Raw genomic sequence first — 12,883 nt, forward strand, 5'->3', positions numbered from 1 at the left:
TAGCTTTAATGTATTCCTCCAAATGATATTCCCCTAGTTTGTGTTGTGCTCATGTTATCAGAGAGCACTTATCTTCCATTGGTGATCTGTTGGGTCGAGATTTTGTGGCTGTGAATCCCATAGCATATGGATTTAAATCATCTTCATACTAGTAATAATAGTAATACAAAATACAATAAAATACAATTAATGATCAAGGTAAACATTGACATGTAGCTTAGTATACATTAGCTTTGTTAAATATCCTTTAACAAAGTATCTGTCTAACATTCATTCTTATAGTTAAATGTAAATAAAATAAAGAAAATTAAGTCATTAAAAAGAGATTCAATTAGCACATAAGCATGTTAAAAAAACACCTTGTTGATTGGTTGCACTATACCATATAATATGCAAATAACATGCACATCAATGTTATAAAGCAAAGTAAACAGAAATAAAGTTAATAATTGTCACATCACTTTTAAAACAAACAGAAGTCTCAGATATCATTTGTTTTTGATTATTTTCTTGTAAAGGAAGCTAGCTGGTAAATTATCCCATAAAAAACAGCAAGCCTCTTCTTTTCTTGAAAATCAACGCACCTTTATGACTAGCACACGTTACATAAAGGTTGCATCGACTATACTTAGGCATTTTCATTAGTTTGTTATTGCTGCATTATTTCTGCTCAGTGTGTGGAAGTAGGTGGGCAGCAGTGGCCTGGGTGGGTGAATGTGACTAGATCATAGCTGAATATAACCAAATGCCTCGAGCACTGAAGCGAATTGGTGGCTCCCTCTATTTCACCCCCTCTATCTCTTTTCTCACCCCCTCTTTTCCTGGCTTTTATTCAAATTTGGGTCAGGGGTGAGGATTCTTCACGTCACAAGCTTGCAAGATGGCGCTCCCAGAGCTGTGAGATGAGAAAACAGGATGGCTGTGTGAAGAGCTTCGGTCGATTTATCGAGGTAAAATTTTTTCTTTCATTAGTTGTTCTTTTGGCGGAAAGGCAGTACGCTGCTAATGCGGTCGGGGTCTTCAAAGAAACACAGATTGCTGAAACCGTATCACGGTGTGAGTGTGTGTGTTAGAGAGAGAGAGAGAGAGAGAGAGGGAGGGAGGGAGGGGGCCGTGTGTGTGTGTGTGTGTGTGTGTGTGTGTGCGTGTGCGTGCGCGTGCGCGTGTGTGCGTGTGCGTGCGCGCGCGCGCGCCCACAGGGGCTTCTCTTGTTTAGTGCTTTACACCACAGCGCCAGTGCAAGCTTGGCAAGCTAGGGGCAATGTGCTTCATTCACTGGATTAATTTGCTTTTAGGTAAAATGTGCTTCCTTCATTATTATAATAGTAGCAATAATAATAGTACTGGTAATAATAATAATAATGTGATAAGTCACACTGAAGCAGTGCAGCTTTTATTTGACTTTTAGATTAGCTGTGTTTCGGGGCTGTGTGCCTTTGACAAAATCGCGATCTGTGTTTCTGTCGGGACAAATATCGAGACTGAAAAGCATTTGTGTGTGTGTGTGTGTGTGTGTGTGTGTGTGTGTGTGTGTTTTATCCAGTGTGTTTTTAGCAGTCTAAATGCGTGAGTGTTTGAATCCCAGGTAGGAGCTTGTTTTGCGGTAAATGTGAAACTGCATTTGTTTTGCGTGGACTGTAGTTTGGGGTTTTGCACGCGCTGCAGCAGCACCCTGTCTCTGTACAACAGTTTTACCCAAAAAAGTCGCACCAATATTTACAATAGTGTCTTTTAAAATATATTTTTAACCCGTTTTCGCATTCTTGAGCTGTTGCTATGTTATGTTAATATTAGCTAAGCCGTTTTCAACGTGACGGTGTGCTAGGCGACGTATTGAGGCATTTTACACCAACTTTATTCTTGTGGCACAACGTTTTCCATTCTTTTTTCCGTTCTAAACGTGATTGGATTTCTTTGGGTGAACCTTTTATCTCATCTGTTTTAATGACTGGGGGAGGGGGTGTTTTACAGTGGTCTTTCTGCACGGATCTAGTCCACATCGTTAAGGTAGAAGTAGTCCTCATGTGTGTGACAGTTTCCCTCAATGAGAGCAATGAGATGTTTTGGGTTTTTTTTTCTTAACACAGCATATTCTTGAGAAACAGGAACCATGTTGCTTAAAGGCAGTGGACCCGTGTCTGAAATCTTGCCCAGCATGCCTGGCATGTTTGTGTGTTGCAACAATTTCTTGTTGAAAACACTGCATTCACACACTGTTTTAGTCGTTTTATAATTCGTTCTTTTTTTGTGATAAATGTTTCATATTTGAGTCATTATTTTATCTACAATGGAAACATATTTCTTCTGAAATGCTGAACACCCCCCCCCATGGTGTTGTACTTGATAATCCCTGTCACCAGCAGCCAGCTTTCAAAGTGGAGAGAGCTTGACTCAGGCGTTTTTAGTTTCCTTGCTAATCTCAGGCACACCTTTTTGGTTTTTTTTTAAAAAAAAGATCACATTTCACTCTGAGGACAAACTAAACCCAACATGTAATTTCCATCAGCTAGTTTTTTAATTAGTTGACTTAATTCTGTGTCCAGAAACATCCAGCTGAGGCACGCATCATAACCATCAATCAACTGAGAACCGTGTTTGTGACAACCTGTTGACCCAACATTCTGCTCTCTCTTGTATAACTGGGCAGAATTTACTAAGCACTTTGAAACCTTTGTGATTAGATTTGACAAAGAAACAAGGTTTGTCTCTCATAGGGAATGAAAATGGGTTTGGGCAGTGAAAGGAGGATGTCTTGCATTCTTGAGATAACATACGCTTGGTTCAAACTGGCATTTTGATTAAATTAGTGTTCTTGAAATGAGGGAAGACTGCTGTCTTTGAAGCTCTTAACGGATTAGGGGAAATGTTTTTTCTCTTTGAAGCTAGATATTTTTGAAATGCATCTATATTAGATTGGGATGTTGTAACTGTATTGAATCGAGTTTGTGTTTTGGTCAAGGGAAGGAAACTTGTAAGATTGCTTGCAATACTATTAGTATTAACAAAGATCTTTCATATATTGTAGTTCTTTTTTTTTTTTTTTTTTTTTAAAAAAGGCCATTTACCCTGTGATAGTAAATATATCAGCTGCATTTCTAGCCAGCATAATCTCTCATAATCTTTGCTTAAGTGTGTGTTTTATTGAACACAATGAAAACAGCCCACAGGGGTTTGAGGCTTTGAATGAACTTGGTTACTTGGCTAATCACATCCCACAGAAGATTTTGTCTACTTTTTGGCTCTTTTTTTCCTCCAGGTAGCAATCTATCTGATTAGACCAGTTGTTTCATCTCTGTCCTGCTGCAGGTCTGTTCATGGATAGGAATGTCTCCAGAGCAGTAAAAAGGGTCAGGAGCTATTTATCAATCTGGGTGTGAAAAAGAGAAATTCTTTCAGAATGCTCTGTAAGTTTCTAAAATAACTGGTGGGTTTCAGTAACAATGTTGTGGGGAAACAAATGGTCTAGTCTGACTTTATTGAACTTTTCACACCTTGGATGTCTCTGTCACAAGGTAGTTAAGGTCTCTTTATATTTTGACTAATAACAAAGACCTTTTACATATGCATAGAGAGAGAGTTTGTTTTAATGAATTTTGCCTAGTTATTCAGAGGGCAATACAGTTTGTTGTTTTTCATAAGAGCTGTCCTAATTATTTAGAACAAACGCCAAATAAAGTCCGGTAATGTTTGTGCCATCCAAAGAAATGGGTAATAGTCTTACCCATGGTACACAGCTGTTGTTTTTTCTGCACTTTGGCTTTTTCTTGAGGTAGCAATCTTGCTGATTAGGCCGCTTGTTTCATCTCCGTGCCGGTGCAGGTCTGTTCATGGATAGGAATGTCTACAGAGCAATAAAAAGGGTCAGCAGCACCTTATCAACCCATGTACGCAATTCAGATAAGTACTTTTCTCTGATTACCTTTGCTTTTGAGTTATTTTACGGCCAGTGGGTTTTCTTAGGGGGCTACAAGCTTGGTGCTTTAGACATTTGGTCAAACAGACGTGGGTCGTTGTCGTCGTCGTCGTCGTTGTTGTTTGAGAGATGGTACCGCTCTTAATGTTAGGGCTGGCTTTTATCTTGGAGGTAAACTGGAGGCAAAAAAAAAAACTCCACATAATCTGTTATCAAAAGTTCTTTCTGTTGAATAATGTTACATTCAGTAATCCATAGCGTGACTCAGACACTGACAGAGATATTGTTCTCATCCCTGAAGCTTACCTGGATATTGTTTTTGTCTGGCTCCTTATGGATTTGTTACAAACACACTATTAAAAATGAGGTGAGATTCATAAATTGGTCTATAACATGTTGGTAAGGTTACATTGCCATATGGAAAAGTTTCACTTACTGAGATCTGAGATCGTTATGCGTTATGTGTGAATTGTATTCACTCGTCTAACACAAAGGATTCAGATTATGAAATACTTAGTATGGTGCAGTTGAGATGAATCAGTTGTATTAAATGAGGTTGCATGTTAAACCGCAGTACTAAAGCCAGATGTGTCCAATTTGTACAAACCAGTCTGAAGTGCTGTTAAAAGTAACACGCCATTCACATGATCCATGCAAATGAGGACTGCTGCCTAACGATAACAAGGATGTACTTGTTAGTCTTGTAGTTGTGGGGTTTTTTTACCCTCTGAGAGACTGCTTCTGCTGGTTTACAGGACAATCAAACAATATGAAACAAAAATCTGGACCCACTTTACTGAATGTGTCTGTTCATACTCTTCAGGACAAGCTTTCACTTGATGATTGTCAAATAGGCCATAAATAGTGAAGCTATTTATAGAGCCTGTGTATGATCTTGTTTACCTTTAAATTTGAAATAAATGCCTTCCAAGGTACAAGTACATTTCTTGTTGAATTTAATAAAAAGTAGCCAAGAGCACTCAGAATATGTAGAAATATGAAGATTGCTGGAAAAGTATGAGGCTTGTTCAGGAGTTTGCAAAGTTTCACAGCAAATGCTATTTTAATAGTATTTTTGTTACTGCTAAATGAAATAATGATAGTAACATGTGATATCATGTCTAGGATTATTCTGTAATGTGTAAAACAAAGGTAAAACAGACGTGTCCATATGTTTGGCTGATACTTAAGTGGCTTATATGCAAGTCATTTACCCTCTTGACATACATACATATACATACAGCATTGTATGGGCTCTGGAAGAAGCTGGACAAACACAGTAGATATAATTGGGTCTATTAATACTGTTGTAGTAGCAGTTTGATTAGTGGTGACAAGTATTGTGATATTCAGTAGATTCCACAGCCAGTACCAGCACTCCTTGCTGAATGACTGAACCTTTATTTTGAGAATTGCAAAGATTCTGTTACAAGTCAGGGCCTGCTTATCCAGTGGATGGACTGCAGAATTACCTGTTCCCACCACACCCTTGGTGTTCCCTCTGGCTCGAGTTTCATGTTGTCCTTCATGCAAGCCAGCCAGAAACATCCACTGGTCTCCTTTTCCCCAACCCCCCATCTTTCAACAAAGAGACTGACCCTGGAGGCTGGCATTAATGAGTGGTGGCAGGAACGTTAAGAAGGCTTAGACAAGAAAAATGTTGAATGTTACTATTTCTTGCACCACCTTATCTGCTTTTTTTCTGGGGTGTATTTGTTTTTGTATCAGGAAAAGATAGATTGTGAAGCAAAAATTAGGTTTTCTATGGATATAAAGACTGGAAGAAGGGTGTTGTGTCGGTTTCTGCTTGAAAGTGTATTAAGGTCATGATTTCTGGTAATTACAGTTTTTTCCCTTAGTTCAGCTAAAACTGGTAAACAAATTCACTTTGGATTTAGTTTTGTTCAACATACATATTCACTGAAATCAGAAATGTTTATGATCTTTTTTGTATCTTTACAGGTTTCTAGGTGCAGAAGAAAAGCTGGAAATGGAACTGCCAAATCATGCCAAACAATTGCTGCTGCAGCTGAACCAACAAAGAGCCAAAGGTTATCTGTGTGATGTGATTATAGTTGTAGAAAATGCCCTCTTCCGGGCACACAAGAACATTCTGGCAGCCAGTAGTATCTACTTTAAGTCCCTCATCCTTCATGACAACTTAATTAACCTCGACACAGATATGGTCAACCCGTCGATTTTTCGGCAGGTACTGGACTTTATTTACACTGGCAAGCTTTTGTCCTCGGATCAGGTCAGTGACCACAATTTTAATGCCCTCCTAACGGCAGCAAGCTACCTCCAACTCCATGACCTAGCTGCTCTCTGCAGAAAAAAGCTCAAACGCAATGGCAGATCCCTCCACAACAAACCCACAACTCCTACCAATGGAAGAACTTCTAGGAACCAAAGGTTGTCGTCCACACCTGTCACCCCAAACCAAATTTCAGGGTTTAAAGACAGTGAAAAAACAAAGAGACACGAGGAGCTACTCAAAGATGAGTTATCCGAGGATGAGGTTTTTGTCAGGAATGTTCAGTGTGCAAACCCAGCCAACTCTCTTAGTCCCTCTACTAGTAAGAATGGGAGCAATGGCCCCATTACCAGCAGCGGTGGCCTCTTGGAACTTGGCTTGGACCTCTCTAAGAAAAGCCCATCAGGAAGCACAGTCACTGAAGAAGTAAGTCCAAGTAGTATCCCACAAGAATCACCTCAGTCTGCCTCAGAATCCACAGCCAACAGTGCCTCGTTCGATGATCTCCCCACCAACCCTCAGAGCCTCACCACTGGAGAGCCTATGGACATAGGTGAAGCAGAGGAATGTGATGAGAACCAGCATTTTCCAGACCCTGACCAACAAAAAAGCACCCGCCAGATATCGCGCCCCAGACGACAAGCCAAGGGTGAGAGTCACAAAGGTGAAGAAATGGAAAGGTCCACTTTGCCCAATGGAGTTGCCAAGAGGCTAAACGTGGCTGGAGAAAGGCTTTCGGGTGGAGGGAACTCCGATCTGTCCTACCAGTGTAAGGATGAGGAAGAAGGACTGGAGAATGGCCAGGAGCAGAGCGAAGAGAGTGGCCAGAGTGAGAATGAAGGTGGACGCAACAGTGCCAACTACGTGTATCGGCAGGAAGGCTTTGAACCTGCTCTTGGTGACAACCTTTATGTCTGTATTCCCTGCGGTAAAGGTTTCCCAAGCTCGGAGGAACTAAACGCCCATGTGGAGACTCATACGGAGGAAGAGCTTTACATCAAAGAGGAGGAGGACGATGCCTATCCAAAGGAAGACGAGGCTGAAGCCGAGGACTTGTCATCACAGACGGTCCAAGTGCATGGCGTAGATTCACGACGCTTTTGCTGTACAGTGTGCAATAAAAGCTACAAAGATCCAGCCACGCTGCGGCAGCACGAGAAGACACACTGGCTTACGCGGCCTTTTCCCTGCAACATCTGCGGCAAGATGTTCACGCAGCGCGGCACCATGACGCGGCACATGCGCAGCCACCTTGGTCTGAAGCCCTTTGCCTGTGAGGAGTGCGGCATGCGGTTCACTCGCCAATACCGACTCACAGAGCACATGCGGGTACACTCTGGGGAAAAGCCCTATGAATGTCAGCTTTGCGGGGGCAAGTTCACCCAACAGCGTAACCTCATCAGCCACCTTCGAATGCATACCTCCCCATCATAAGCCAAAGACACTTTGAATGGAATACCTTGAGCGCAAAAAGATTTCGGTACACTGCACACCTGTATTCTGTGAAGATGACGGCTATGAGTGGGCGATCCGATGGAGGATTCACTCTTGGCTTGAGTGACAGGAGTGAAAGTTCAAAATATTAAAGACCCACCAGTCGAAAGACGAACATTTTTCAAAAATTGGTATGATTCTGTGGCATCTTTTTTTCTCAATGCTGCAAATGTATGCCTCGGGCACTGATGCTGTTTTCAAAATTCCTTGGGCTCTCCAGATCACTTCAGACCAGCCTATGCATTGGTTTCATTATTTGCGTCTCTAGCTGTTGTCCCTAAGTATACAATTCCACTTGCTTGGGTCCTTTAATGCAAGGGTGGGAGCTGGACCACAGAACGTGTAAAACACTAATTAACTAATAGTTGCTAAACTTATTTTTTTCAGTTCAAAATGGTAGATTGAAATATATGATTGAGAGCCTTTAGAAATGTTTATGGTGTTCCTTTGTGCATCTGACCAAACACGTTCACAAGCTTTAGTCTGTACCATATGCCCACTGCCTATTTCTATACCATAGCACATACATTTGTCAATTTGTTAATTCAGCTTGGATTGTAATTGCTACATGAAACAAACTGACATGATGGAGCTTCTTTTTGCTAACCCTCATGGTGACCTGTTAGATGGTTAACCATTTCATTTGTGGCGAAAAGTGGCCTGAAATAATGGGCAGAGTTGGATGTACGCAGTACTCCTTCTGTGCCTTGGCATGGGCAAATGGGGGTATAGAAAAGAGCGGTTAAACTCTAATGTTTACTCATATAATATATAGGGGTTTACTCTCGAGAGAAAAAGCCAAAAGTAATGGTACTTGTTTTAGATAACTTATTGTTATTCAGTGAATGTTCAAACTGGAAGTTCTTTTGATATTTCTTTGGGGTGAGGTGATTTGGGTGATGGGTAGGGTTTGTGTTTTATTGAGTTTTGAATGTTCATTCTGTCGGTACTGTTGTTCAGTTTTGGTTGTTGAGGTTTTTCCTTCTCTAAAAACCTATTTTATAGTCTTGTCACATTACTACCTCTTAATTCTTAAGAACAGTACATTCATTGATGAAAGAAGAGGGGTGTAGATGTAGTTTACCCCTTACAAGGTATAAAGTTTAAGGTTTTCAGAATGGTCCTAACCTGCCCATCTCTCAACAAAGGCTTAATGTTTTTGTTGTTTCTGTTTTTAACATATTTAACATAGTTAAACTAGACCTTAGCTTGTTGGATGCATGTATTTAAGTTTTATGTTAAAGAAATCCAAAGAGAAAACTAGTACTGGGGAAAATAATGGCTTATGAACAAACCTTTTTCTGTAGAATGTCACTACCAAAGTTTTTAGATTAAATACAGAAAATAACATTTCAGGAGAAATAATATTATAAAGGTTTTTTTTTTAGTTCTCAGTAAAGAGGAATGATGTGGGAATGTTAGTTTATACTGGACATTGTACTAAAAACCAATGAACAACTTTTGTAAAACTTCTGCTGATTAGTGGGCTGGCAGTTTTTTTCAATTTTGAAGTTTACATTAGTCTGGATTTGGTTTGTCGTTAATTTTGTCTGCAGACGAACTTTATTGAAGGACTTTAGAAGGACTAATTTATTTTAGTTCAAACCAAAAAAGAAAGAAGAAAGACAACAGGAGTAGAATCGGGATGTTTGTGTTACATGACCACCATTTTGGAGAAGTTCATTCAATGAGGAATCAATACACTGGATTGCCTCTACAGTCAACAGAAATGCTATTGGGTTTATTTTATTTTTGTGGCTTACGCCGGAACTGACGTCATGTTAGTCTGTTGCTAAGTATTGAAGAAATCCTTTGCATAATTCAGAGAATGACGACTTATTCCATAACCTTAGTTGTCGTCTTTGGTTACTGACTTGAGGGGGTCACTGTTACATTATCAGTTCAGACACTGGTAGGAGTAATCCTATTTTACTGCTGAACTTTTTAATGCCCTCTATTTTACACTTTTTTTAAAAAATTTTATTTTACAGCCAGTTCCAGTGTATTACATTCCATGTGTCACTTTTACCCTTCTTTTACCCATCTCAATGCAAATTCTACTGGCATTCCTTTTTTAAAAAAAAAATAATAATTTTTTTGGTTCTTAATCCAAAGCCCAGTGCAAGTGCTTACTAATGATCATGAGGTGCAGCTATTGTCATATACTCTAATGTACACTGACTTCCTTTTTCCTGGAATCTGGGATCAATCTTTCCAGAGACTCCAAACATATCAAAGTTCTTATTCTGTAGAAACTTCCAGTTTTTTTTAAAGCAGTTAATGGGCATTAATAAGTTCACAGGCTGCCTGTAGCTGTGTCCCATTTGCTCCAACACTTGGTCCAAAATACAAATAATATTGAATGGATTATTGGTTATCAATGTTAAAGTTGGGTTTCATTAAACAAAATTTAGTCCTACTGATTGGGTAGAACATGTTTGGAAGCACACTCTGGTGTTGAAGTACGTGTATCAGCTCAGGGAGACTTTAACGTGTCCTTGTCACTTCCACAGCGGATTCCAGGAAAAAGCTGCAATTTGATCTCTTGTGTACGTATCAGCACTTAAGCAGTACATCAGTGTCATTGAAGAGATGTGATGCATGGCCGAAGTATTCCGAGCTGTTGCCCAAAAGAGCACGAGAAAAGACGGCAAAAAGTTTCAAACTGTGACAATAATGTTTCTACTTCAGACTTCAGGGATAGTTCTACATATTTTGGAAGTGTGGAACTTTCGAAACTACATTTGTAAGACTGTGTCAATACTATTGTCAATTTCTGTATTTTAATGATGAAAAACACTAGTTTCCTACAAAATAGATTTTAAAGAGCGTTCCCATTTCAAACGATGCTTTCGGTAAAAAAAAAAAGAAGAAAAAAAATATGGAAAGAAAAGAAAAAGGAAAAAAAAAAAAGCCAGAGATGTACATGAAAGTTTTACTTTTAAGTTTCAGAGTGTTTTAGAACTTAAAAAAATTATTAAGCATAAAGTGTATAAACAAATAAGATAAAGCTCATACCCAAAATTTCAGACTTTTTCTAAACCAAAGCACATACCGAATGATTGACAGCTTGTCTGATGTAATGATTCTTGTGTATATCTCGCTGTTTACATAAACATTTACAGTCTCCGACCTCAGGAGAGGAGAGGCCAGTTTGAGCATGCTTCTTTGTAGATGTCTTAAAAATGAAAGAAAAAAAAGTGTGAAAATGTCTACCACAGCCCAACCCAAACAACCCCCCCCCCCAACACCACCACCCTCTGTGTGTGTGTGCAAGCTTAATGTATTATTGCATCCGGTTATTTCTGTTATTCTGTATTCTGCTGCTTTCAAATGTCTACATGAGTGTGAATAGAAGCTACAAAACATGACTTACCTCAGACCATGTAGGATTTTTGTGGGTTTGTTAGAAAGAGGGATGTCATTATTTGTTTAATCTGCTGTTAATTCAAATTATTAGGTGTTTTTTTGTTTGTTTGTTTTTGTTTTCTTTTTTTAATCTGAGCCATTTGCTGAACCCATAAAAGAAGCAGTTTCTATGCGACTGGCCTCTCCTCTGAACCACATTGGTGCAAACACTTATTGACAGTGTTCAATAGATATCTTTTTTTTTTTTATATATCAAAGATCTATTGTCAAGTGATGAATGTATTTATTTTTTGATCCTGTTTTCACATTTGTTAAAGATTTCACTTTGTGTGAGATGAGGTGTTTTCAGGGTCTTACTTTTTATTGCTTAAAATGACGACAAAACAAATCCCACACGGCTGTAGGCGTGAGGAATGTATGTGGTCCCATGAAGTGTTCCTGTTCAAGGCTGGATTGGCTCCATCCTGTTCCTTCTCTCACTCAAAGCATGCATGTTCTCTGGATCATGTGTTCTTTTTATTCTTGTACTAAAGACTTGAAGGCTGTGTTGTTTTTTTGTTTGTTTTTTTTTAAAAAGCATTTTCCCTATCTGTTTGCTTCTGTCTGTTGATACACTATGGGACTTTTATTAATTGGACAAGCACTCTTGTCGTGTTTGTATTCTTTATTGAAAGCAGTGGTGTTGTCACGCTATCATGGTTCAAGGCTCCTAGTGGATTCCGTTTCCTTTATTTCTTTGGAGGTTGTCAAGGGGGGTGTCCTATTTACATATGACCAACAAAGCCAAAGCTTTTAGAAGAATGAACTCTTCTCTTTTCTGCTCACCTTCACCTCACAAAATCCATCAGGAAAAAAAAAAGCAGCAAGTGGCATGCAGACACCTTGATGTCGTAGCGGTTCGAGGCGGAATATAAGCTTTATGAAATGCACTTTGCGATTTGACGGCAAGGTCCTGTATCCCCTAAGAACCAAGAGAACTTTGCTCAGTTATCTTAACGATCGCGCGATCAGCATTTGGAGACTGAAAAATATTGATCTTTGATTTGCTGCTATGATTTGTAGCCTGTTGCAGCAGTGCTATGTATTTCCTGTGTAGTATTGTCAAGTGTCACACTAAATGTTACCCAACCACTCGGACCTCGGTATACCAAACCAACTCCCAAGTAAACCAAAGCCAGCTTTACAAGCCTCTGTGTTTTCCATATAATTTTTTTTTTTTTTTGCTTGAGGCCATATTGCACCTAATACTGTGTTCCTGCTGCCTAGATGTCTATTCAGTCCACTGTCTTTTACGCGGTCTCTGCCCATTCCACTGTCTCTTCTCTTCTCTATCGACATCATATGGATGTATCTCTGTCTCTTTTTTAAAGGATTTGTTTACCTCAGAAGGGTTGCAAATATTTGTTCAATTACTGTCTCTATTAGCGATTTTTAGCCTTGAACATGGCCTGCGGACAACACCACAGTTTCACGTTTCAGTTCCTCAGAGATCTTTGTATTCAGGGCCGAGCTACATGAAGCTTGCAGCTCGAATTGTGTTATGCGAACACAATACTATGTACAGAGGTGATCTAATCTCCCGACGGTCTTAATGTACAGCTATGAGAAGTCATTTTAGAATCATTAAAATCTCGATTGAAATACTCAATACGGTGTGGCTAGTTTTCTTGTCTGAGGGTGGGTGGCGGTGTGGGGTTTTTTTTGTTTTTTTCTTTTGGGGCAATGCTTTCTTCCAACGGCTCGGAGTCTGTTCTGCTATAGCGTGTGGCTCATACTGGCGGTTTGGAGAGTCACCAGTGATTGATGACGAACGGGTGAGAGGGAAGCCGCCCCAAACCAGTCATGGCACAAAC

General features: G+C 39.6%; 1 protein-coding gene across 3 annotated transcripts; it reads left to right on the forward strand.

The window, feature by feature from the left end:
* The first annotated feature begins 812 nt into the window (after positions 1-812).
* Positions 813-12,678, forward strand: hic2 (hypermethylated in cancer 2). Of its 3 annotated transcripts, none has more exons than XM_058412195.1 (2): positions 813-950; positions 5,876-12,678. In XM_058412195.1, the coding sequence occupies exon 2, from the start codon at positions 5,904-5,906 to the stop codon at positions 7,599-7,601; it is 1,698 nt and encodes a 565-aa protein (XP_058268178.1). In that variant the 5' UTR covers positions 813-950; positions 5,876-5,903; the 3' UTR covers positions 7,602-12,678. The 3 variants fall into 3 exon arrangements, with proteins under 3 accessions (XP_058268178.1, XP_058268177.1, XP_058268176.1); XM_058412194.1 differs by lacking the exon at positions 813-950 and adding an exon at positions 1,168-1,295; XM_058412193.1 differs by lacking the exon at positions 813-950 and adding an exon at positions 3,863-3,884.
* The last annotated feature ends 205 nt before the right edge of the window (positions 12,679-12,883 follow it).

This window comes from Hemibagrus wyckioides, linkage group LG16, assembly GCF_019097595.1.
Source record: "Hemibagrus wyckioides isolate EC202008001 linkage group LG16, SWU_Hwy_1.0, whole genome shotgun sequence".
NCBI lineage: Eukaryota > Metazoa > Chordata > Actinopteri > Siluriformes > Bagridae > Hemibagrus > Hemibagrus wyckioides.